Here is a 26,492-nt window from a genome sequence, read left to right on the forward strand (position 1 = left end):
CCTCTAGCAAAATGTCAGCCAAGAGCAAAGACGGGGGCAAAGTAGCGAACAGAAGGACGAGGAGAGAATTGGAGAGGAAAGACGGATCAACAGTCGTAGAGCAGGGAGTGCCCAGTGTGAGTACATAAGAGACGTCTCCTCGTTGGGGTGAGGGCTCATGAATTTAGGCTTGGGATGACACGGAAGTTTGGGTGGGTTCAGTTGAGAAGGGCCCCTGACTTGGAGAGGGGAGTGGGACCTGAAAAATATCCGTGCTCTCTTGGCCGAGCTGTGTGCCTGTAGCCTTGTTTCCTCCTTGGAGGCGGCCTTCTAACTGTCACAAATGTGCCCTAGGAGCCGGCACAGCTCAGCCCTGAGTTAGGGTCACTCCCCCCTTATACCTGCCCTTTTTGTGCAGAGAGGATGTGGCTGTGCACAGCTGTGGCTAACTGCTGGCACAGAAGTACACAGATGACTGGTTGGTGCTGGCCGATTCCAAGGTCAGGGGGAAGGCCTCCTTCTTCTTCCTAGAGACCTTGTATCCAAAAGGGATGTCTCCTTGCTGAATATTGTCAACACCATATGACCAGTGGAGCAGCTGCAGCCCCAGACCTGGGTCTTGTGGATACCAGAACATTCCTCCATGGTCCTTTTTCAGGGAACATGCCATCAGAACTTTCACTCCCACTTGTTTGATGAGATGTCTTGGGGTTTAGTTTACTTGAGCATTCACACTATGGACTACGAGAGAAAGACAGCTGAGCTGAAACCAGAGGCCAGGAAGCCTGAGGAGGGAAAAGCCCCATAGCAAGTCCGAGAGATAACAGCACTGGGGTTTGCTGCTAACTCTGGGACTCACCTGCTCCCAGGAAGCAAGCGGCCACACTGCAGAGGACTCTGATCCCCATGGTGGGCTGGAGCAGGAGTGGTTCTTTTCTCAGGCTTGGCTAGAAGCTGCTGGTCTGTGATGTCACTGTCCCCGCCCACGCTCATAACCCCTTAGTCATCCTCTAGAGTCTAGAGAGTTTAGAGTTGCCAGAGTGAAAGCCATTGCTATCCTACATGTCAGAGTGTGTGTGTGTATGTGTGTGTGCGTGCGCGTGTGCGCGTTTGCACACGCGTGTGTGCGCATGTGTAGAAAACAGATAACACAGTACACCCGAAGTGACTATCCTCAGGGACTGGCTCTGGCAATGTAGGCTCTCGGCTGGCATCTGGGAATCTGGATTTGGGGAGTGTTCCCACCATTGAGTAACTGGTAAGTGCAGTTCATTTTGTCTAGACTCCTAGCACAATGTAGTGTATGATAAACAATCCTTTACTTCTTCAAGTCTGGAATTCGGGTATATGTGAAGCAGAGAGTGCCTGTGGGATCAGCTCTGTGGCTTTCCCGGAGCTGCCATAATGTACTACAGACTGCGTGGCTAATCCAACAGAAATCCAAGCTAGAAGTCCAAAATCAAGGTTGCTTGTAGGCAGCCTTCTTCTCCCTCTGTCTTCACACAGTCTTGCCTCTGTGTGTGTCTATGTCCTAATCCCTTCTTCTCATAAGGACACCAGTCATATTGGGAAAGGGCCACCCCCACGACATCATTCAACATGAATTATCTCTTTAAAGAACTCACCCGCCAATACAGACACATCCTGAGGTACTGAGAGGTAGGACTTTAACGTATGAATTATGAGGGGGCACAATTCAACCCATCATACTAGCTGTCGGAAATGGCTGGGATGCTGAGTCTGTAATAGGCTCCCTGCACAGGACCATGGCACGCAGGCTCTGCATTTTCCTTGATGGGGAAGGCATGCATTCTCAAGACAGGGAGAGAGCATAAGGGTGTCTCGGTTGTTTTTCAATGAATTCAAATCAGCAAAACTGAAAGCACCCTAGATGTGCCCTCTTCAGCAGCGTGGACAGTAAACTATGGTTTATTACCAAGTGTCCTATACCATTCCTGTTGTCCCTTCTTTAAGCTTCCTGATACTTCTGTAATAGGGACCTCACCCAGACAGCATCAGATCCTATTCACCCACTTGGAAGGAAAAGCTACAAAGTCCGGTGTAATTTTGATTCTGAAGAGATCATTGATATCTTTCCTCTGAATTCCTGGTGGAGCTCATAACCACAAGCAGTCAGAAAAAATATTCCTGACTTTATGTTCTGGCTCAAAGTCTGTCTTCCTGTTGTGCTGTTCTCTGCTTTTGAAATGATTAGCTTTAGCATTTAGGGGATTTTTAAAGATTGTTGTAACCCCTGCCAGCCCAAGCACATCCTTGTATCCAGGTGGCATCTTGTATTGCAAAGGATTACCAATCCCTTAGTTCTCATTTCTTACCTGTCTGTCCTTAAGTACACATTTAGTGTGCTGAAAGTATGTAGATGTAGCTATTTCTGTTCTAATTGTTACTGATTTGCCTCCATAGATGTAGATGCCTAGAGAGATGTGATTTTTCCCATGAGCAGTAGGCTAATGGTGTTTATAAAACACTTGCCTTTTCTGTCTGTTGTGCTGGTGGTAGAGACACAAGAGAGACACAATGTTGCCCACATGTGCTTGTCCACCTGGCGATGTAGTGGAGAGAGTGTGGGACCAATGGTGGGGTACAATCACTAGGGATGCAATGTCTACAGAGAATTGGAAGAAAGGGGAAGAAGGAGAAAAGGAAGAAGGGACAGTAGAAGAATTTAGGAAACATGACAATCAAATGCAAAATCAAACATTTAAAAGAGCATTTTCAAGGTAATAGGATAAATTTAAATGAAATTCTGACAGTGTATAATATTAAGGAATTACAAATCACTTTGTTTGGTACTGTAATATGATTATATAACAAAATATTATTTTGTAGAGCTTACTAAAATCTGAAATAAAATATTATGATGTCTGGGAAATTGCTTCAGAATATATCAACCAAAAATGCTGGAGGAATGGAAGACAGAAAGGTGGCAAGTGTTCATTACTGGATCTGGGCGATAGGGCTCATTGTTATTCTCTCTGCTTCTGTGACTGACATTTTTCTTAATAAAAAGCTTGAAAATGTTATACCAAGAGAAAGATGGAACGTATAAGTTATTTTCATCTAATGCTTCACCTTCAACATGCTTTACCACAATATTAAATTAAGTACCATCTTCTATAAAGTAACTGGTTTATACTCTTCAAAGGTATTGAATTACAAAGGACAGACTAAGGAGCTTTCCAGAGTAAAGAGAAATGACAACTAAATGCAAAATGTAATTCTGAATTGGATTATAGACCAGAATCTGTTTCCCTTCTTGTTATAAAGGACATTATTAGGAAAAGTTGTTCTTGTGTTATCTTGTGCCAGAAATTTTGAACAAGTTCGGTGATGAAAGATTCCTTCTGTGTAATATCTGTCCTTTGGTGACTGCCTTAATTCACTTAGCACGGGGTTAAGTACCTAGAAGCAGAGAGAAGAATGGCAGTTGCCAGGGGCTGGGGGAGGGGAATGGAACTCGCTGTTGAACAGATACAAAGCTCCAAGATTGCAAGATGATCACATCTGTCCTACAACATTGTGCCTGGAGTTAAGGAGACTGGACTGTATGTTTAAACATTTGTTAAAAGAGACCTCATGTGAAGTGTTCTTATCACACATACACAATTTTAAAAAACAGCCACAACAAAACAAAAACAAATCCTCCATGGGTGGTTTTGATGCAGGCTGAGATTCATTATTACATGCACGACTGTTAATAAAAGTACTATTGTTGCATAGGGGAGGGGATGCTAAAGTATTATTTGCTCTGGCAGCCAGATTGGCGATACACCATTGGCAGGAGGCAGAGGATTATGGCCCTTTCTGTTATTTGCTATGGAGATGTAAAATTCCAAACTGAGGGGTACTCAGGTAAAGGTCACTTCCACAGCATCCCTTTGTCACAATCTTCTTCCTGTCCTCACAGGAACAGTTTGGTGGCTGAGGGTCCCCTGCCCACCTGCTCTGAGCTCAGTGACTCTGGCAGTTCACACGAGTGGCCTCTCCCCAGGAGAACGTGCCTCCCTCACCCCAGGTCACCATAGCTTTTCTCTGGGGCTGGAGCTGATTGTGGAGTCTGTGACTAGAGAAGTCTGCCCCTGCACCCATGATGGCAAGGGTATCGCAGAAATGGGGCATGTCTAGAGCAGAAACTGGCAACATCTATGTTTCGTAATAGCATCATACAAGCACAAATCTTGTCTCTTAGAGAATTTATTTGTAAGCTTTTTATCTCAGTGGCTTATTAAAAGGGCTCTTAGCTGGGAAAGAGAGATAAGGAAGACAAATCCTAATTTAAATTCTTGAAGGCCTCTTAGAATTCTTGCATTGATATTTCTTGAACACTTGCTCCGTGCCAGGTACTGGGAACACAGTCACGGACCACAGAGACACTCTCCATGCCTCACGGAGCTTCTGTTCCATTCACCATCTGCTGTATCAGGCACAGTGGTGATTCGGTGATGCAAACATGGGAAGATACATTACCTACATCAGAGAACATATGGTCCCCAAAAGAGACTTAGAGCAAACAACATCACCACAATAAGACCATTGTAGAACTGAGAGGCGTAGAAGGTGCTTGTGTTCAGGAAATGGCCAGAGACCTTCTGGGGAGCCTGGGAAGCAATCATGAGGTTGGGAGAGTAAGAATGAGGTTGCTAAGTGGGCCTGGCAGTGTAATGGACAGATGAAGTCGGAAGTTACTGTGGTACATAGGTGGGGTTAGCTGACGTGGGGTTATAAAACAATGCCAAATAGGGTATTGAGCCCTGGGGCAATGAAATCTAGAGGCCAAGACCTGAAATTAGAAAGGCAGTTTGTCTAGAGGTGGAGTGGGAGAGTGACCCTGAACGTGGGTGATGGGGAGCAGGGCAATGTGCGGGGCTGGATGGCCCACAGTCCTGGACACAGTCCCTGAAGACCCTGAAGTCTGGGCAAAATGACACTCCCTCCAGCAAGTGGCATCAGGGAGCTGATTGGTACCAGGTGAGTTCTCTAAGGTGGCCTAGGCTGTAGGAGCCCTGTGCCAGTCCCGAAGGGAAGTGCAGGACAGAGGACTGTGGCAGCCCATTCACAGGGGCTGTCCCCCACCACTGTCTCCTGGGGGTGCCACCTCTCCCCTTGCGACAACCCCTTCTGTGCAGAGAGGCACCCAGATACTTCTCAAATCTTGTAGATATTTCTTTAGCATGACGGAGATTGGTTGAGGTGTGAGGAAGTAGATTCTATAAAGCAGAGTGAGGATGCATGACTCTAAGGAAAGGGGCAGAGCCAGAGCTCTGCTGGTCCTAGGAAACAAGGGTAACAAGCAGCGTAACCTGTGCCTGAGGCAGGTCCAAGTCAAGAATCAGGGCATCCTACCTCTGATCTCTATATCCTATTACGGAGGGCTAGGTGTGTGGGATTATACAGAAGTAGGATGGTGTCTGCCTACATCATTAGCCCATGGGCTCCCTTGCAATAGGAGGTCACTTGAGATGACTTCCAGGAAATATGAATAAGTCATTGGAATATAGATCCATTTCACAGGGAACAGTTTTTGGTCTTATAATCTCTACTTCCATCTCCGATTTAATTAGTGTAATTCTGTGTATACTGAGGATGTGTTATAAGGTGTAATGGAAACTCAGCTTAGACCCAAGAAACACCATTTTTTCTAGTCCAGAAATGTTTGGGAAAGTCTTTCAAAAAGGAGAGATTGGTACACTGGGAGCCCCTATATAACAGCGTCAAGTGTCTCCTAGAGGGAGCTCACCCTGAAATAAGGGCGAAGAGCTGGGCAAGTGGACTGACCCAGTAATACAGCCATAGTTCTTGGAGGAATGAGTGGATTCTGAGCTTAGCTGGGTTTTTGCATCTTGGATGAGGTCTTCTCCATTCTCTTATTCTAGGATATAACTATTTTAATGGTTGATGAGCGATGTATGTAATTGAATGAGCCTTTGTACTAAAGTCTGTGTAATTGATTGGAAATCAAGATACAAAACTGTAGTTTTGCTCTTCCCATACAAAGAAGAGAAAGGAAAACCTTGGGCAAAAGTTTTCCTCTTCGGCTTCATTAATAGAGGTGTCACTCTGTTGGGAACTCTACCTGGGCGGGACGTTGGGGCCCGCTGGCAGGTACAATAGAGTCTGCGGTACTACAGTGCTAGGAGAATGACATGGTACAGAGCAGAACCATCAGCAGTGGCTGGCAGGTAGTTTATGACCAATTAGAAAAAGAAAAGTATTCCATGGAAACAGTGGTACCCAGAGAGGCAACGTCCTCCTCAGGCTGACCTAGCGCACATAGACAAGGGGCTAGAGTAGAAGAATAAATCTCTATTAGACCACATGATCTGTCTAGCTTCTATACATATGGAAAACCCTAGAATCTCCCCAAACTATGTGTAGGAAAGGACCTTACAGGGGACCCTTTGACTGGACTTGTCAGAGGGATGCTGGAAAGAGGATCTGAGAGACGACTGAGTCACCTGTTCATTTAACACTACAGCCTTCAGGCATGCTGGTAAGTATGGAGATACAAAAGTAAAATAGAAATGCATGATCCTTATTCTCTTTAACCTTAATATTTAATAGCCTAAATGTTATAAACAGTGAGCAATTAAGTATGTTGATGACCATAAGGATAGAATTTCACACTGTCATAAGATCACATGGCAGAGGAACTAATCCAGCCAGGGACTCAAGGAAATCTTTCTGGAGGAAATGACTTCTGAATTAGTATCCAGAGGAATGATCGGTCCAGTGACCAGGTAGGTAGGGAAAAGAAGGTTACTCTAGGGGGAGTGAGCATTATTGGTGACCACCCGGCAGTGAGTCAGCAGAGGACACCGTGGGGACCTGTGAGAGGTGGGAGATGTCTGGTAGTTGTAGCTGAAGCAATGAAAATGTTCGTGTTAAGAAGGTAGGTAAATGCTCAAAGACCACATCATGGAGAGCCTTACAAAGTCTCAAGCTTATACTTGAGACTTTAGTAAGGTTCAGGAAAGACACTGATGGCTTTCGAGCCCGAGGGAGTGTTTTACGGATGGAGGTAGACAGCAAATGAGGAAGAGGGGGTGACTACTGGAGGGTGGTGAAGGAATCTAGGTGAGAGACATTTGCTGGGCGACGGTGTTGTCAGTGACGTTAGAAACATGAGTAAAATTGCAAAGGATGTAACATCTAGAAATATGCAGGTTTGGGGGAATAATAGATTAGGTGAGGAAAGATAGTATCTGAGAGATGGCAGAGATGACCCCTCCGCTCCTGGTGGGGGCATTTGGCCAGATGGCGGGACCATTTGCCGAGATGAGGAGAATAGGGACGTCAGATTTTGTAAACAACTCAGGGCGGGCTCTTCCCCCAGGGAAACCTCCAGGAATAGGACATGGGATATGGGTCAAAATTTTGTTGAGGGATTGGACCGAAAGTGGGGTGTTTGGTTTGGTCAACAATGAAGCCCCGTAAGGAGAAAGGATTGTGGTGTGCTTAAAGTTGCTTTTCTAGGAGAAGCTTCGCTTACTCCTGGCACTAGACCTAACAGTAGGCTTGTCCTGCCTTGACTTTGACAAGCACTTCAGTCAGGAGAGATCCCTGAGAGCAGCGCACTGCAGGGGAGCTCCCTTGCTCAGAGTCCCTGGAGTTGGGGAATCAGGGAAGGATTTCTAGGGCACTGGTGGTGGAGGGAGTTTTCCTCTTGTTTGGCAAGGAGTCTCCTTGCTCTTGTGGTGCTCTTTTTGTGCAGAGAGCAGCTGGCTGAGCAGCGCTGTGGATACACTACTGGCACAGAGGTACAAAGAGGTCTGGTTGGTGCCTGTGGACTTTAGGGTCAAGGGGAAGTCCTTCTTCTCTTTCCGCAAGACACTGTACCCATCCGGGACATCTCCAACTTCAATAAATTTAACGTTCCTTGAAAAGTAGATCAGCTTCAGACCCACTCCTGGGTCTTGTCGATACCAGTACATAACATCATGGTCCATATCTTGAGAACAATACAGTGTCAACTGCCTTCCTGTCCTTGTGATGAAATGTCTCGGGGTCTGGGTCACTCCAGCTTCCACTGGGCCTGTGAGGGATGGAAACAGAGCTAGAGACAGCCAAGAAGGGCACAGCCTCTAGAAAAGGACTTAAGCTGAGACCTGCGAGCTGTGGCCTAGTTGCTCCCGTATCCTGGAACTCACCTGCTCCCAGGAGACACAGCACCACACAGCCCAGGAGCCTGAAAGACATGGCAGTGGAACATGGGGGTCCGCCGGCCCTGGGGGCTGGGCTCTAGTAGGTTCCGTTAATATCTCCATCTCTGCAGCTACTTGGCTCTCCTTTTCAGGAGGGAAGCCCCTCCCCTTTCCTCACAGGGCTGAGGAGAGACACAGACGCTCAGTAGTCGCCGCTGTGGCTGGCCAGCGTGATGATTCCCCAGCCTTTCCCTTGTTCTCCTTCGAGGCTGCTCCTTTCTATGCCCTGGACAAGGTCTCACCAGTACACTCCTGTCAAACTTGGCAAATACTGGTGTATTTTGAATCCTCATGATGAAAACTGGTATAATGCTACAATCACTTAGAAATGCGAGAACAGGAAACTTACACTCCATCACAAGGGCACGTTTATACGTTCGAAGTCCTCCCGTCCGCTCTGCAGAAGAAATTACAAGTATATCCCTCCTTGTTTATTCCTGATATGGTTTCCAACCCTCAGCTTTTACAAGAGGCTAATGAGTCCAGATTCAGCCAGGTCCACGGTGTGGATTGTCTTATTGGTCTGTAGCCAGTTTAAAATTTTAGGTGCAGGCTCTTTGCTCGTTCGCAGATTGTATGTAGTCGTGGGAACAAGTCAGTAGCTGCTTGCCTCCAGGCTGGTGTTGGGCGTATCTTTCTTCTTTCTCCTCTTCTCTTTGTCTACGGGCAGGGGTGACATCTGCTTGCTTACTTCAACCACCTCGTTTTTTTTTTTTTTTTAACCAGCCAACATGGTTTCTTTGTCTGTTCTATCTTGCGGTCTCCATGGGCCGTGCCCCACAGCAGCATGGCTACGTCCCCTGATGCTGACCGGCAGCTGGGCTGTGGATCCCATCCTCAATTCTGTATGGGGCTTGGGGCATCAGGGTATCTCTTCTGAGTTCTAGCTGCCATACTGTTCCCTCTTCTGGGGAACTGTGTTCTTCCTGCGCTGAGGTGACTTTCCTGGGGTTGCCCAGAGTATCTCCCATCTTGGACAGCTTTTGAGTTTGTTCTGTGAGTTTTTTAGAGCCAGAGTATTCTTGTGAGGGGGAAGGGGGAAGGATAGGGGAGTTTCCAACCACAGCTAGGGCTTCACCGAGTCCTTCTCTATTTTTTCAAATCATTGTCATCTCCAGGCAAGAAGGAGGCCCTCGTCCCAGTCTTGGAGCAGCACTCAAACCTCAGAGATGGCTTTCTTGCTTCCAGTCCCCTTCATGCTGGAGATGCAGCTCCAACCACCCCCGTTCCAGGCCAGTGAGAGAGACATGCTTGCTCTCAGGACAGAAACTCTGCTCTAAGGAAGCATGTTCTCTCTTCATATGTCACTACACCTGTGGTTCCTTTCAGGAAAAGCATGGGGGGAGGGGGAGCGGCTTAACTCTGCTTTCCTCCACTCTGGCCCTTGGTTTCCGGTTGTCCTGGGGGTCCTCCATATTCTAGCTGTGGGACAGGTGTTCTCTGGGGAAAAGAAAGCAGTTTTCATTCTCAAGAACCTTCCTCAAGCCAACAATTTCCTTACTGCTTAGTAAAGCTTGTCATCCCGAATTTCATCTCTAGACATCTTTCCCAGTTTACCTGCCTCCCCAAAGCTGAACCCACTATCTATTTACCCCCCTGTCCAGTGGATTTTCCCAGGTTCTACGGTGCTTCCCACACCATGGAAGTAGATAATTACAACTCAAAGACACATAGTTTATCTCAGACATTCTCCATATTAGATTAACCCAAGATTCAGGAGGCATCTGAGTATGTGGCTCTGCCCCCGCAGGAGCTACTTTGCTCTCCTCAGACACAGGCTACTCACCTCCTCCCCAACCCATGGACAGTGAGACTGCTCTGGTCTCTTCTCTCTTTCTCTCCATCAACCAGGACACTACAGCAATGTCCCTGATGTCCTCAGATCACAAGCCAGTTGCTGAACCTTCCCACCCTTCCCTCCCAGAACCTTCCTTCTGATCTGTCCTCCCAAGGCCACCACCACATTCCATGGATTGGCAACGTTTCCTCAATGAGGGGCAGGCTGCTGTGTCACTAACAGTGGGACTGGAAGACGAGAGAATCCTGTAGATGGCCAGGAGCCCCCAAACATCTCCCTCCGTCTTTGTCCTTTAATGTAATGTGCTTCGTTCTGTGCTGTCCATCTGTCCCTGTCTCTCCATGGCCACCTTCGATGTCTGCTCTCAGCTCCCTCCTCAGAGATACCGCTCAGTAAGTCTGCTGCCTCCCCCACCCAACCTTCTTGGATAATGGTCTCTGGACACCAATATTCACACCTGCCTCTTCTCCACTGAGGAGCCCTTTCTTAAAAACCCCTGTAGAAGAACATGTTTATCCTTCTAAATGCACAGCAATATTCTTCCTACGGCGGAATCCCTACGGAACGTTCACCGTACTTCATACCCTCGTGTACTTACGCTAGTCCTGAGGAAGCTGCTCTACCCTCTGTATTTTCCTGTTATATGATTCACCTTTGAAAGACCTCATAAGAGATATTTGTACACTGAGTTATCTTTTAATTGGTGATAGAGTGTTCAATGTTATCAAATTCTCTCGTTTATCGTGATCAGAAATGTAACCTTTATAATAAGGACTGTTAGTGCTCTCTAGTGGCATTTTGCTGCAATAGGCAGAAAAAAGGTCGCAAAGTTGCTCTCATTTTAACCCCACCAATTGTGAATGTTTAGAGTCCATTAAAAAGGGAATTAAGGTGATGGATACAATTAAGGGTACTAATCAGTTTACCTTGAGCTAGGGAAGCCCAGTCTAATCACATGGGTCCTTTTTTTTTTTTTTTAAGATTTTATTTATTTGACAGACAGAGGGAGAGGGAGATGCAGGCTCCCCACTGAGGAGGGAGCTTGATGCGGGGCTCCATCCCAGGACCTTGGGATCATGACCTGAGCTGAAGGCAGAAGCTTAACCCACTGAGCCCCCCAGAGGGCCGTAATTACCTGGGTCTTTAAAAGCAGGGAACTTTTCCCAACTGTGTTTGGAGGGAGGCGTAAGTGTGGAAGAAGGGCTGGGGAGATGGAATGTTCCTGGTTGTGAAGACAGAGGAAGGCGATCATGAGGCAAGGGTATTTGAGTCTCTCCTAGAGGCTTCAGAAGGAAATGTGGTGCTGCCAGTGCACTGGTTTTGGCTGAATGAGCCCGCTCTTGGCCTTCTCACCTCCAGAACTGGAAAATCAAAGATTTGTGTTGTTTTAAGCCACTTGAGTGTATGGTAACTTGTTACTGCAGAAAACATCCAACCACCAAGACTAAAAAAATCCATGGCAAGATGCAGTATGAAAGCCATTACGATAGGAAAAGGCAAAGGAAAAACTACTAACTGGGCGGGGCCCAGTGTCTGTGGGTGGGGCTTGGGCTCCCGAGGGCAGAGCACTGCCTGCCTTGGGTTTGCCATCTTTGTGCAGAGGATGCAGCTGCATCACTAAACTGCGGGACTGGGGCGTCTGCTTACTGCTGGAACATTGAAGGGTCAAGCGGAGATCATTCTTCTTCTTTCTCTCTCCTCTCTCTTTCTCCCTCTGCATCCTTGAGCACCTGTGTGGTCCTCTTGCAAGGGGATGGAAGCAGCAAAGGGAGTGGGCTTCTGTTGATACTCACAATAAACACAAATTCTAATTCCCTGCTCTTTGGAAAGTGACTTCCTGCCCCCTGTGCCAGCAGCAGAAACTCGCTGGCTCTGTGCTGCTTAGCAGAGGCTGTGCCCACAGTGCTGGCCCCTGACGGTCAGACCAAAGGCAGGATTTTTCCTGGGAGAACAGGCCCTCTGAGGCTGGCAGTGACACCTGCCGGAACATTCTGATCCTAAGCCTGTGCAGAGGAGGTATTTGCAGAAATGGAGCATGCCAACAGCAGAAATTGGCAGCATCCTCCTTCCAAAACAGCATCATCTGATTCGAACGCTTGTCCTTATTATCCCTTTGCCTCTTCTTCGGCTTCTCCCAGAGCGGCTTTCTTCAGCAGCAGCCTTCTTTCAAGGGCTCGGAAACAGGGCTCTGTGTTAATTTTCTACCACTGCTATAACACAGTACCACAAACTCGTGGCTTAGGACAGCAGAAATTTATCATCTTACTGTAGGTTAGAGGTTTGACATGAATCTCACTGGGTAGAGATCACGGTGCGGTGGGGCTGTGTACTCTTCTGGAGGCCCTGGGGACAATCCCTTTCTTTGCTTTCTCCATCTTCAAATAGAGCCCCAGTGGGTGGGATCCCTCCTACATCACTGTGTAAGGACCCATGTTTTTAATTGTGTCCACCTGGCGAACACCTCTATCTCACCATCTATCTCAAGGTCAACCGATTCTTAATTTTTACTCTACCTACAAACAAAATTCTCTTTTGCCGTGTTGTAAGGCAATATATTCATGGATTCTGAGGATTAGCAAACAAATATTTTGGGGGGTGCATTACTTGGCCTGTCAGGAACCCTTTGCCAGAAAAGGAAGGTACGCCAGAAAAGGAATGGACATTTCCATATTAAACTTCAGACATACAATTTTTAGGGGGAGGCAAGCAGGCAAGCTTAGGGTCCAGGCACTGTGGACATTGCTGAACCGTTCTAACCTTTCCTTTAATAGACATAAAATGAGTATCAATTATGTGGCAGGCGCTGCTTTAGACTATGGGAACATAGACATGAACCAAAAAGACAACATTCTTGTCTCCATGCTGATAATCTTGAACACGAATCATTCACTGAGCCTGTGTGCCATGCACGGGGCGAGATTCTGGGGAAGGAATGATGGAAACACATATCTTCTTAAAGTAGTCCAAAGGGAAGTTAGCCGTCCCAGTAATCGTTTTAATTTGGCATCTGCAGAAAGGAAGAATTGTGTAAGGTGTGGTGGGAGTACTGAGGAAGGAGCCCACGATCTTGGGAAAACAGAACACATTTCAGATGTTGCTATTTTAAGTAATATTTTGAAGAGCCAAATTAGTTTGTCAGATGGGCCGTTCGAGGGAAATATGTGCTCTGTGTTTGGAAATGGCTCGAGTTCAGTGTTGCTGGAGTACACAGCATGCGAGACCGTGAGTGCTAGAAGGTGTGGCTGGGTTTTCTTGTAGGGTTGTCGTTGTGCCTTAAATATGCAGGAAATGTTGTCCACTGCCACACGCCTCCGTCCTGGGTCGTTTATTTATTTCTCGTCCCAAACCCACCACCATACGCAGGGCTCTGCTGGTCTGTGTAAAGCTTGGGATTTAGTAGACTGAAGGAAAAAGAGAACTTGTCAGCATAGTCTACACATGCTTTAAGAACTGGTAAACATAGGGAGACAGAGGGATAATTATCTTGTGTGTCAGTCAGTCTGGATCTGTTCAAGTCATTTGTTTTTCCTCCTCCTATGGGAAGGACTGAAACTTCTGAAGCACTGGCCCACTCTAGCTACTCACAGCACATGGGTATGTCTTCCCCGTGCCCAGTTGTGACAGACTTAATGGAGAAAGGGATCCGTAACTCAAGAAGGAAAAATGAATAGTTCTTTATCATTATCCTAGACTCTAATGAGAACTTGACTTTCTAATACAAAGATGTCTTTTTGGTAAGGGATTTAAATTCCTTCCTTTCAGATTATTAAAGGAATCATCATACGTTTCTTTCCATGGTAGTAAGTTTAGATTTTATGTTTGTTAGACCACAGAGGGCCAATGACACATGCAGGAGAAAAGAGTGACCTGGCCAGAGTTTTGTAATAAGATTGCACTTGGTACTGGAATGTTAACCTGCATTTGATGGGGGAGGCTGGAGCCCAAGATGCGGATAAAGAGGCTACTACATTTACCTGCAGAGCTGATAAGAGCATAAACATGACAGTGGTTGCATTGAGAGAATGGATGAAGAGAAAAGTTCTGTAGGCGTTAGCAATCAAAGCTCTTAAATACAGGTCGAATGTCCGGGGTCAAGGAGGAAAAGAAACGTAGCACAACTTGTCTCATGCAAGTAAATGACTCATATTTGAATTCATCAAATCGGGAAACACGAGGGTAGTTTATAGGGCAAAGATGACATGTTGTGTTTCAACTCCAGTGGGAGATGTCCTGGATGGACTTAAGTTCAAATTAAGAATCAGGGTGGAGATGACAGATCTAGGACTCATTAATTACGAAGTGGGATTCTTGTGTTCCCCGTCTTGGGATAATGGACAGCAGCCAGTTTGTAGAGAAAGACAAGACTGATGCCATCTCAGAGAGTACCTTTTCTCTCCAAGAAAGTACCTTTTCTCTCTTCTAGTTATCACTTTCTCCAACTACGGCAGCAGGGGGCAATTCAGTCCTACTTTACTCATTAACTTAACCAATTAGCTTAGGCTACTCTGACGAGAGCTCTGTTGTCTAATCTTGGAAGGGTAAGCCAATTCACGAGATGGACAGTTTGCCACCTGAGACACTGATCTGTATCCAGATGGGCCCCAATTTCTCTAAGAAACTTTCACAAATTGGCTGGTAACAAAACTAAAATCATACTAGATATCATCCTGTTCACTGGATCCTGGAATTTGTTGTGTTCTGGAGGCTCTGCCTTGAGGTTCTTCATTTCCCAACTCATTGGAATTTTGAAGAATTATGCTACCTCCTCAAAAAAACAACCAACTGATAAGATATTTCTATGGAGCTTATCTCAAAATTAACAGGAATGAAGCTCATTATAGATTGTGTTCCCTCTGCCAACCAGTTTTATTCTCTTCAAAAAAAATTCTCTCAACCTTCAGGCCATCCCTTTCCTTTGTCTCATCTCTCATCCGTTTTCTCAGTCCAGAGACCAAAACAATTTGGTTCCTTATCCTGAGGCCTTGGAGTCCTTCCAGTAGGAGCGAGATCCTTCCTCCTTAGGCTTCCTTCATATAGCTTCCTTTTGCTCCCTTTACCAAAGGCCATGCCACTCTACTTTTATACTGTGTCCTTGATAAAACAGTTGGAAGAAAACTTGATGTATTGTGTGGCCAGGACTCAGAACCATCTCTCAAATAGTTCTGAATTCTAATTCAGAGTATTTGATTGCATGTTCTCTGAATGTCTTGTCCTGATATTCTTGGCATTTGCTCTCCTTTGGTGTGGTAGACAGAATTCTAAGAACAACCAGCAGTGACCCTCTCCTGTGTATGGTCCCTTCCCCTTGGAGTGTAGGAGGTACCTATAAATATAATGAAATCTTGCTTCTGTGACTGTGTTACATTATTTGGTAAAAGGGATCTTATCCAGCTGAGCCTGTCCTGATGCAATCACATGAGCCCTTCAAGGCACAGTTTTCTCCAGCTGGTAAGCAGAATGGGAGGTCACAGAGCTTCCTAAAGCATCCTAAAGGATTTGATGTGCATTTCTGTCCTTGAAGATGGAGGCGAACAGAGCGAGATTGCAAGGACTTGTGGGCAGACCCCAGTGACCACCAAGGAAACCGGAACCTATAACCTGCCTCTCATTTGCACTATTTGTTATGCAGCACAGAAAATGAATACAGTTAGTTATCTGCAACATTTCCCTTTGGGAAACTACACCCTGATCCTGTTGCATCTCTGATCTGTCTGTACAGAACCACAAGTTTTGATTTAAAAAAATTTACACCTGCATCTACCCAGGTGAAGTTCTGCTCCCTAACAATTCCTGAGAACAAACATATTTCATGTCTCTTATTACCAACCCCTCTCCCCTCCACTAAGGTTTTCCTCCTTCTCGGTCATCCTGAGTCCACGAGTTGTCTGAAAACTGGTCTTGACCTACCACACCCTCTGTTATTCACCTGAGGAAGCCCCACTACCCTGCTGATTTTCTCATACGAGTCCATTAGTCATTGAGAGATACCATCGTGGAATCTTTGAAGGATCTTTGTAAATCTTTTTGTCTTTTGGTTTTGTCTTTTGTTCAGAATTCAGTTTTATCACAAAATTTCCCCACATTTGCATCTCAGAAATGAAGTTTGTCTTAGGAAATAGTCACTTTGGGTTAATGCCTTCTAGTCTTAGTGCAATGTTAGCCAGGGGTGAACCCTTGGATTAAGACAGGAGAGATGTCTTGGAGGGACAAGAATGGGAAAAAAGTAAGGAATATTACAGTCAAGGCATGGCTTTAAAATTTGTCCTAATTTGGGTCAGGACTCTTGAAGGCGAGGTCCCCTTCCTCCTTGGCTTGCCCCTTTCTTGTGCAGAGAAGATACGTCTTTGCAATGCTGTGGCTCGCTGCTGGTGCAGAGGTAGACAGACGTCTGGTTGGTGCTGGCAGATTCCAGGGTCAGGGAAAAAGATTGCAAGTCTTTTCGAGAGACACGATACCCCTGAGGGACATCTCCTTTTTCAAAGTTTCTGGCACCAGTTGAGTAGTAGATCAGCTGCAGTCCAAATCCTGGGTCTTGGCGATACCAGTACATCAAGACATAGTTCATATCCTGCAAACACTGTAGGGTTAATTCCTTTCCTGTCCCCACGATCCTATGTCTTGGGAACTGTGTGACCACAGCACCTTTGAGGCCTGTGGCAGGGAAAAAAAAAAAAAGTGGTCAAATAAAGACAGAGCCTGGGAAGGGGAGACTGATCCTACCATCCTGAAGACACATCCTGTAGTTGGAGCCTGGGAAGCCCTTGACGGGTGTCCGGAACTGACCTACTCTGATGAGATAAATGACAACACAGCAAAGGACCCTGTTGTTCATGGCAGCATCTGATGAAGAATGCTGGCCCGGGTTGTGATGCATTTAGTCTGAGGCCAAGGCTTTTCACCTACTTCCTGGCCAGAGACCACACCCTCCTCCCTCGCTGCTTCAAAAAAGAACCAGAAGCCTCAGGGAGGTAACAGAATGTGGCCAGTTTCGTTTTTCCAGGTCACGAAATTGTTCATGATGTTCTCTTATAGAATTTGCATGACAGCTTTTTACCTCTATGAATTCTAATTTCTCTTGTGTGATATATCCTTTGCGGGATGGTGGGTTTGTGTCTTGAATTCTTAGTAGACTCTTACGCTAAGTTGAGTCCTGTTGCACGGACCCTCGAGGGTTTCCTCCAAACATTTCTCTGGAAATTCTCTCCCATTTTATCCCTCTACCCAACTTGAAGTTTTTCTCTAAAAGTGCTCTAATCTTTAGCCGGCTTAATGTTACTTATTTTCATGAATTTCTGCTATACAGTCTCAGCATGCTTTCCATGTAATGCTTGTGTCCCTTTTCTTTCTGTGGCTCCCCTCGTAAGGGAGTGAACAGGTGTGGTGAAGAGAATGGAGCCATTAAATATACACAAACCCAGGAAAATCTGGGACGTGCCTAGAACATGCTCTCAGGTGATTTGGGTCTGGTGTAGGAACTCCTCTTACCGGAGGTTCCACCAGATAGAACTGGGTGTGGGCAAATACTATGCAGGAACTTGTAGCTACTGACGCCTTTGAGTGATTTAGTAATTGCTCTCAAAACTGCTTGCTTGGGGGGTGGGCGGAGCATTTTTGGGAAATGGTGAGATGTGAGTAGCCACGGAGGAACTGAAGTTCAAACATCATAGATGTGGCTTTTTGCCAGGTAACCTTATTTCTAGGAAGATCTTTTTTCCTCAAATTCTAGGCCACCTGAGGATGTGGCTGTAGATCGCCGTAGATAAGCTGCTGGTACAAGAGTGAAGGTGTCTCCAGGGCCTGAAGAAAGCCTCCTCACATCAGGGACACTTTTTCAGTCCTGCCGGCAATAAGCGAGCAATGGATCAGCGGTGGCCCCAACGCTGAGACTTTGTCACAAGAGAACATTCTGTTACGAACAAAGCCCTAAAGACATTCAAGCAAAATCTTGTCTCTTGTCCCGTTCTGTTTTATATCTAGATTCTGGATTACTCTAATACCCAAGCGACCTGTGGGAGAAGGGTGTAGGAGTTGTAGATAGTGGGGGGGATAAAAATGCTTGCGCTAGGGGGCTTACGTGGGTAGGAGAAGAATAAATGAAACAAGATGGGATTGGGAGGGAGACAAACCATAAGTGACTTTTAATCTCACAAAACAAACTGAGGGTTGCTGGGGGGAGGGGGTTTGGGAGAAGGGGGTTGGATTATGGACATTGGGGAGGGTATGTGCTTTGGTGAGTGCTGTGAAGTGTGTAAACCTGGTGATTCACAGACCTGTACCCCTGGGGATAGAGTATTATGCCTCCATCAGAAAGGATGAATACCCAACTTTTGTAGCAACATGGACGGGACTGGAAGAGATTATGCTGAGTGAAATAAGTCAAGCAGAGAGAGTCAATTATCATATGGTTTCACTTATTTGTGGAGCATAACAAATAGCATGGAGGACATGGGGACTTAGAGTGGAGAAGGGAGTTGGGGGAAATTGGAAGGGGAGGTGAACCATGAGAGACTATGGACTCTGAAAAACAATCTGAGGGTTTTGAAGGGACGGGGGGTGGGAGGTTGGGGTACCAGGTGGTGGGTATTATAGAGGGCACGGATTGCATGGAGCATGGGGTGTGGTGCAAAAATAATGAATACTGTTATGCTGGAAATAAAAAAAAAAAATAAAATAAAATAAAAAAAAAAAGAAAGAAAAAAAATGCTTGCGCTAGAGCCTAGAAATCCCAGTCTATGACTGTTCCGTGTGCTCTATGATCTCACCTGCTGCCAGGAGACAAAACACTGTCTTCAGAGGGGCCTGATACCCAAGGCAGGACCACGGAAGGAGTGGGTCTTCTTCCAGCTCTTGTCGGCCAGTAGGAGGTTTGCCTGTGAGTCACGGGGTCCGCCCACGCCCACAGTCCTGGATCCTGCAGAAATGGAGTTCCTCCTCCCCTTCAAAGAGCATTACTCGGCTAGGCTTGACTTCCCTGGGCAATTCGGAAACAATCCTTTTGGGTTTATACATGCTCTCCCTTTGCATTCTTTCTGAGTCAAACTTAGTTTTTCATCTACAACATCCTTTAACAACCACTATTGCCACTAGGTTAGCGGTCAACATGGAGCCTCTAGAAGGAAACTGCCTGGATTCTCTCATCTTAGGCAAGTAAATGAACTGTTTAGTGCTTCCGTTTTACTATCACCGATTTGTGCCCATCCAAGTGTGCACCTGATGGAGTGGTGATGATCTAATGAGTTAAAACGAGAAGTGGCTGTAACAATGCCTAGTCTATAGTAACCACTCCTTAAGATGTAGCTCTCAAAATGGATAACTAGTAGCACTGCACTAATACTACTGTTACTGATGCCATTATCTATTACTGAGTCTAATTTCTATGCTGGGGATTTTGTTAGGCAATCTACATACATTTTCTCGACTAAAGAAACCCCTGGAAGCCATATATTACTGATTCCATTTTATAGGCAAGGAAGTTCTCTTTGTAGAGGTTTAGTAACTTGGCAAAACTAGAAAGTGACCATGTAAGTCTAATTCCAAAACCTGTATTTTCAACAACGAATAATGAATTTCTTGAAGATTCTTCCTCTCTCTCCTTTAAGAGTTTGATGGAGCCTTATTCTTGCAGGAATTATTTTTCAATTTACTCTAACTTCTAAATCTAAAACCACACTTGGCATTTCATCCCCCATCTGCCTGAAATGCAAAATATCCTTTACTGTCAGGTGTCCTAGGCTAGATCTCTCTATTCGGGTCGAAAACCATGAACATACTTTTAGCAGGTAGTTGACTCAAGCCCCCCAACTTTTTTTTTTTTCTGAATTCTAAATTCTAAATTCTTGGTGGATTTCTTTTCTATAGGTCTGTTGCTATCCATGTCCAGGTTCTGTCCTTTTGTTGTCCTATTTCTTATTTCTGAACAAATGTCCTTTAGCATTCAGCAAGTCTTAAGTGATTCCTTTTACTTTCTTAACACTTGGAATCATCCTTGTAACAAGGTTGATCTCTTATTATGAGAATTAAGAGAGAATTCTGAAGAATTTGGTCTTCATGTAAACATTTCTGTTTATAGCAAGTTACTTCATCCAACTGAGCATATTTTTGTTTTAGCTTTTTCTGTTCCTTTGACTACCAGTTTGCTTCCAGTAGAGGAGATCATTTTAGGGAATGAGATTCTGGGAATGTACATTCTGTGAAATGCACCATAAACTCTCTTCCCACCTTTCGGTTTCATTGCTCCTGGGGTGATTGCTGGAATGGTGGCAGTGCACATATTTCTCTTATAGCCATTAGCCATTGTTCTGCTGAGACTTTCTATCTGCATTAGAGTCAATTTTGTGAAAACTGTATTTTCCAAAAATGTGATCCACTTAGGCTTGGAAGTTACTTATAGAAAATTATACAAAATACTGTTTTAAAAAATGTACTCTATTTCCTCTTGTCATTTCTTACTTAGTGTATTTGTTCTTTTAGTTGGCACTCAATTTTCTGTTTTTCCCAAGAAATTAGCTTATTTATTTCTTAGTTTCACTGTTTCAAAATTTTCTATCTCATTAACTTTTGCTTTTATAACTTTTATGTTTATCTATCTATTATTCCTTTTATATTTACTCTTTCAGATGCTTTTCATTTCTTCTTGTAGATTCAAGGAACTGTCAGTGTCATTTTCTTTTAAGTTGATGACTTTAATATTTTTCTGTAAGGCAAGTTTGCTAACTATGAAATCTCTTAGTTTTTGCTTATCTGGGAATTTCTTTATTTCATCTTTATTTTCAAAGAATAGCTTTGTTGAGTATAGAATTCTTGGTGACTTTTGTTTGTTTCTTGCTGCAGTCCACACTATCTTCTTACATCCATCATTTCTGGTGAAAAGTCAGGAGACAGCCATGTTGCCGATCCCCCACACAAGGAGGCATTTACTCCCATTCTGCATAATAGGTAAACTTGGTGGCATTCCACAAATCTCTAAATTTAGTTCATTTTTGTGTAGAAAGCATTTGCCTGAAGAGCACTTTGGGGGGAATCTCCTGACACAAACCAATAGAGTTCCAAAATACATAAAGTAGAAACAGACAGGAATGACAGAAGAAATGAACATATCAAAATATATTTAGTGGCTTCAATAGTCCACCTTCAAAAACTGATCATACCAACTAGATAGAGAACAAGTCAGGGTAAATAGACTTGAAAAACACTATTAACTAAGTTGACCTAACTGATGGTTTTTGAACACTCTGCTCAACCACAACAGAACGCATTGTTTTCAGGAACATAGAATGTTTTCCAAATAGACCACCTATTGTGCCATAAAACAGTTTCAGCATATATAAAAAGACTGAGAAAATGCCAAGTATCTTCTCTGATCAAACGATTTAAAAATACACAACTGAAAGAAATTTGGGGATTGCCCCAATACTTGCAAATTTGACAACATATTCTTAAATGAATCATGAATTACAGAAGAAATCTCAAGGAAAATTATATTTTTAACCAAATGAAGGCAGAAATATATCAAATCACATGGAATGCAGTAGGGACTAAGGGGATATTTATAGCCTTAAATGACTAGAGGAGAGAGAGAGAAAAAAAAAAACAAAGGTCTGCATTATAATCTAAATTTCCACCTTCAGAAACGGTAAAGAGAGGCAAAAAGTGAACAAAAAATAAGAATAAGGAAGGAATAATAAAGATCAAATTTGGAATCAATCAAATAGAAATCTGTGGTGGAGCTTAAGGTTGGTTTCTTGGAACCCTCTGCAGAACTAATGAACTCTAGTTAGACTGAACAAAGATGCTGGGTAGAAATCAGTACCCGACTGTGGACTGGGCCATTCCCCAGTGTGGTAGAGACGGACCCAGGATCAGTTTTGTACCCAGACTGTTGCTCAGAGCACACTGCCTTCTCAGAGCTGAGGAGTCTGGGGAGATTCACAGTGGTTTTTGGAGTTTCTGATGAGGTTAGGTAGGGCTTCCTCACCTTTGTGACTATGCTTTTTATGCAGGCTGTAGGTGCCTGTGTGGCACTGTGTATTCACTGCTGGCACAGAGGTACAGAGATGTCTGTGAGGGGCTGGCAGACTCTATGGTCAGGGGAAAGAGCTCCTTCCTTAATCTGGAGACAGTTGATCCAGAGGAGAGCTCTTCATTCCCTGTGGTATTAACACCATACGAATAATGGATCAGCTGCAGTGCCTTTCCTGGGTCTTGGCGATACCAGTACATGAACTCATAGCCCATAGTTTGAGAGCATTCCAGAACAATCTTCTTTCCTGTCCCTGAAACACAGTGTCTCGGGGTCTGGGTGATACCAGCATCCACGAGGCCTGAGAAAAGGAGGCAAAAATTAACAGCAGAGGCCTTGATGTTGGAACCAGGTGCAGAACCAGAACAAGGGAAAGTGTTCCTTTCTAATTTTAGAGAAATCTGTGTCTAAGACTTACCTGCCTCCAGAAGGTAAAGGGCCACATAGCAGAGGAGCCTGACAGCCATAGCACAGTTAGGGCCAGAAAGGTTTCTCCCAGTTCTGGGGAAGTGGGGTGGGCTCTTGATGAAGTCATTGTGTGACAACATAGTCCCTGCAAACTATGTGGGCCCCACAGCCGTCCTGTTGATACAGGGTCATCTCTATCCCTTTACCCATTAAAGGACTAATATTTTTGTTTATTTCTCTCATCCAAAGTAGGCTAGATCTTTGCTTATTTGTTTGAACTCAACTTCTACTCTTTTTGCCACCCGTTAAATTGCAGCTGTTTTATAAGCTGTGAAAATGAGGACTGCAGAGCTTCGAAAGGCTGTAACAGGAAGATCTGACCAAATCTGGAAGGTCAGGAAAGGAAGCGATGTTTGAGGCGGGTCCTGAAGGTTGCGTTGGAAGGAGCTCCTCCGCAAAGCTGCGAGAGAAGAGCTCCAAAGAAGGACGCGGTGACCAGGGTGGCTCCATCAGACAGGCTCGAGGGTCCATGTTGAGAGGATCACATGGGGGAACCCGTTTAGATAACGTGTGTGAAGGGCTTAGGGCAGGAACTGACATTTGCTGAGTTCTCAGAAAAGTTATTGTTCTTATTGTATGATAATTAGGCCACCTTTTCTGTCTCGTTTCTCATCAACTCAGGGTTCATATTTCACCAGCTTTATCAACTTCGGCTCCTTTACATTCATCTTTCTGTTACCTGCACCATCAGTCATGACGGAATAGAAGATTCAAACCTGTGGTGCTTTCCAATACATGCTTCCGTAACGCTGCCTGAAATATTTCGGGTAGGGCTACAGTAAACAACCTCCAAGCCAAAACCTATCCTCTCTCCTCTATTGCTTTTCAACAGAAGTCTTAACTTCCTTTAGTCACGAACCACAAAGATGAATCCCTGGTTCCCTTCCCCTCGCCTCTGCTCCCTCTGCCCTGGTTCGCTGGGATCCACAAGGGATGTTCACATTCTTGCTGAGCTGCTGCTGACCTGGGGGTTTGGATCTGACTGTTTGGCTCCACTCTTTGAGGATCACTTTTATGTATTTTATATATGAGAACTGCAGGGTCCTGCTCACTCTTGCCCTCTCCTAGGTCCCAAAAGAATATAACAATTTTGACTTGCCATACTTTGAGATATTCTTGTCTCATTTAAGACTTCTTTAAGACAAGGCTAATCATGACAATGGAATGACATTTGTTCCTTGCTCTTCCTTTGAAAGCTGGCCTTACCTTAATAGGTGGCATCCAAGAAGAAAAAATAATAATGAAATTTTACTGCCCCCTGCTGAAAAAAAAGTGGAAAGGATGAACAGACGCTTTGAGATTTGAGAAGGGTGTTTCTGATGAATTTTAAAGAAATAGGAAGGGGAGAGGCCTCAAATTGGTCCAGGTATGTGAAGATTTAAGGATGAATGATGAGCCGATAACAGTCCCCAGCAGTAATTGGATGCAAAATCTGATTCTCATGGTAGAAGGGGTTAAAGAAGAGGGAAGAACCCAAGGGGTGGATGTTGGATTGGGAGGAGATATGAGAGGCTCGGGTCCCACTCGGATGAAGGGGTGCTCTGAAGGCAGGGATGACTCTCCAGCCCTTGTTGCCAGGGCAGGAATGACTTACACATGACCACCTTCTGATATAGTTGGGGAAGTGTTTGGAGCAGCTGCTGAGAATTTCTCAATGTCAACAACTAAGGACACAGCAATTATCAAAAATAATCGTTACATATGTCTCCGCACGTTTGGTCCAGTGAAACACCCTCTCTCATTTTCTAATGTTCTTAGTCTTCTTATAGAATTATGCCCAACCAAACATATTTTCTTTCTTTTAAAAGGACTTGTAGGTGGGGGGTGAGGAGGACTTAAATAAACATGCGCCAGAATTCAGAAAACATGTTACTTGGAAGAAAATCCTGAGGAACTACTTGAAAAGCATTTTTTCCTTTCCTCCTTCCCTTCCTCCCTGTCTTCCCTCTTTCCTTTACTTTTACTAAGTCAGACATTGTGCTCAGTTCTAGGGATATAAAATTGGAGGGATATCACTCTTAAACTAAAGAATAGATAGTCTCCAGAAGACTTCGTAAAAAATACGATAACTAGAGTATTTGGAATGAATAAGAATTGAGTCTTCTGTCTGTGGCAGTCACGAACGCCTTTGCTTGTTTTTATTTTTTGTTTTAGACTACTTATTGGAAAGAGAGAGAGAGCGTGAGTGAAGAAGGAGGAGGAGAGGCAGAGGGAGAAGCAGACCTACCGCTGAGCAGGGAACCCGACAAGGTGATTGATCCCAGGACTCCAAGATCCTGACCTGAGCCGAAGGCAGACACTTAACTGACTGAGCCACGCAGGTGCCCCACAAAAGCCTTTATAGTTAATCTAATCTCTAAGCTAAGAATTGAAGCCTGTGCAAGAGCTAGTCGGGTAGCATACAAGTAGTAGCCCATTTCTAATGAGAAAAATCATTTGCCAAGTTGCAGTTGTGCAACTAGGCTGGTTTGGTCTATTCAGGGAAACATAAACATAAAACATTCAGCTGAACTACAGTCTAAAGGGCTAAAGGGAGCACGGAAGATCCGGCCGTATTTTTAGACAGCGATCTGTTCACGGAGGGCTTTGTGTGCCAAGTGAAGAATGCCAGATGCATTCTGGCTACTGGCAATGTCTAAGGCCAAGTAAAGCAGATAAAGGAAGAGGCTAGTAGACCCATGAGAAAGGCAGTGCATTTTTTTCTAGGGCATGGATGTTGGGGGTCTGCCTTGAAGTAGAAGGAAAGGAAGGGAGGGAGCAGCTGAATCAGATAAACACGGGTGTTTTAAGCTGTGATGGGTCCTCCACATCACCCTTCAGGCAAGAAGGACAGTTTCCGTTTCTGCCAGGAATGCTGCTGATAGACAGCCCCCTTTGTGAATTGCCCTGTCTCTTCAGCCATCACCACCTTCTAAGGCATGCCCTTTCTCAGGGCAACCCACCACACTGGCATGGTTGCAAGGAAAGTTTATATAAAAGCTAGTCTCCTCACCTCAACTTTGGGTCGTTCTAAAGGCCATCATGGCTTCAAGGCTCCCCGTGGCTCAGCGAGGGCTTCTGTTAAGGCTGTAGGACAGCCCAGCTTCTTTCTCAGCCTCTCCTTCTTGTTTCTTTCCATTCTACCCATGTTGGCCGAAAATGACACTTTCTAATAACACACGGAACACTAATCTCCCCTGAGAAGTTGGCTTCTTAGAAAACCAAACCTATGGCAATATGGTATATGGAAATAATAGATTTTTTAAAATTTAAGCTCAATTAGCCAACATATAGTGGTACATCATTGGTTTTATATACAGAGTTCAATAATTCATCAGTTGCATATAACACCCAGTGCTCATCACATCATGTGCCCTCTTTAATGCCCATCACCCAGTTAGCCCACCCCCCCACCTCTCCAGCAGCCCTCAGTTTGTTTCCTAGAGTTAAGAGTCTCTCATGGTTTGTCTCCATCTCAGATTATTTCCTGTTCAGTTTTTCCTTCTTTCCCCTGTGATCCTCTGTGTTGTTTCTTATATTCCACATATGAGCAAAACCATATGATAATTGTCTCTCTCTGATTGACTTATTTCACTCAGCATAATACCCTCCAGTTTCATCCATATTGATGTAAATGGTAAGTATTCATCCTTTTTGATGGCTGAGTAATATTCCATTTTATATATGAATCACATTTTCTTTATCCATTCATCTGTCAATGGGCATCTTGGCTCTTTCCATAGTCTGTCCATTGTGAACATTGCTGCTGTGAACATTGGGGTACAGGTGCCCCTTCAGATCTCATTTGTACCTTAGAAGTAATCGATTTGCAAATGGACTTAATGTGAGGGCTTAGGGAAAGAGGAATCTAGAATGATGGTTTCAGTCACTGAGAAGAAATACTATGTATGGGCCAGAGGGGTACATTCAGGGTTAGGGGGCAATGAATTAGGCAATAAATCACTTGAGTTTGAACTGTAGAGCATCCAGCTGGAAGTGTCTAGGAGACAGGTGAATCTACCAGTTT

The 26,492-nt window shown here is 44.7% G+C and overlaps 1 gene segment (V, D, J or C); it reads right to left on the reverse strand.

The window, feature by feature from the left end:
• The window catches only part of LOC116569683, a 70,259-nt gene extending 47,741 nt beyond the window's left edge, over nt 1-22,518 (reverse strand). Inside the window, 3 exon segments of the C gene segment in view lie at nt 8,997-9,001; nt 22,032-22,319; nt 22,437-22,518. Of these exon segments, the coding sequence occupies nt 8,997-9,001; nt 22,032-22,319; nt 22,437-22,485 (342 nt within the window).
• Nucleotides 22,519-26,492: the final 3,974 nt, after the last annotated feature.

This window comes from Mustela erminea, chromosome 11, assembly GCF_009829155.1.
Source record: "Mustela erminea isolate mMusErm1 chromosome 11, mMusErm1.Pri, whole genome shotgun sequence".
NCBI classification, from domain to species: domain Eukaryota; kingdom Metazoa; phylum Chordata; class Mammalia; order Carnivora; family Mustelidae; genus Mustela; species Mustela erminea.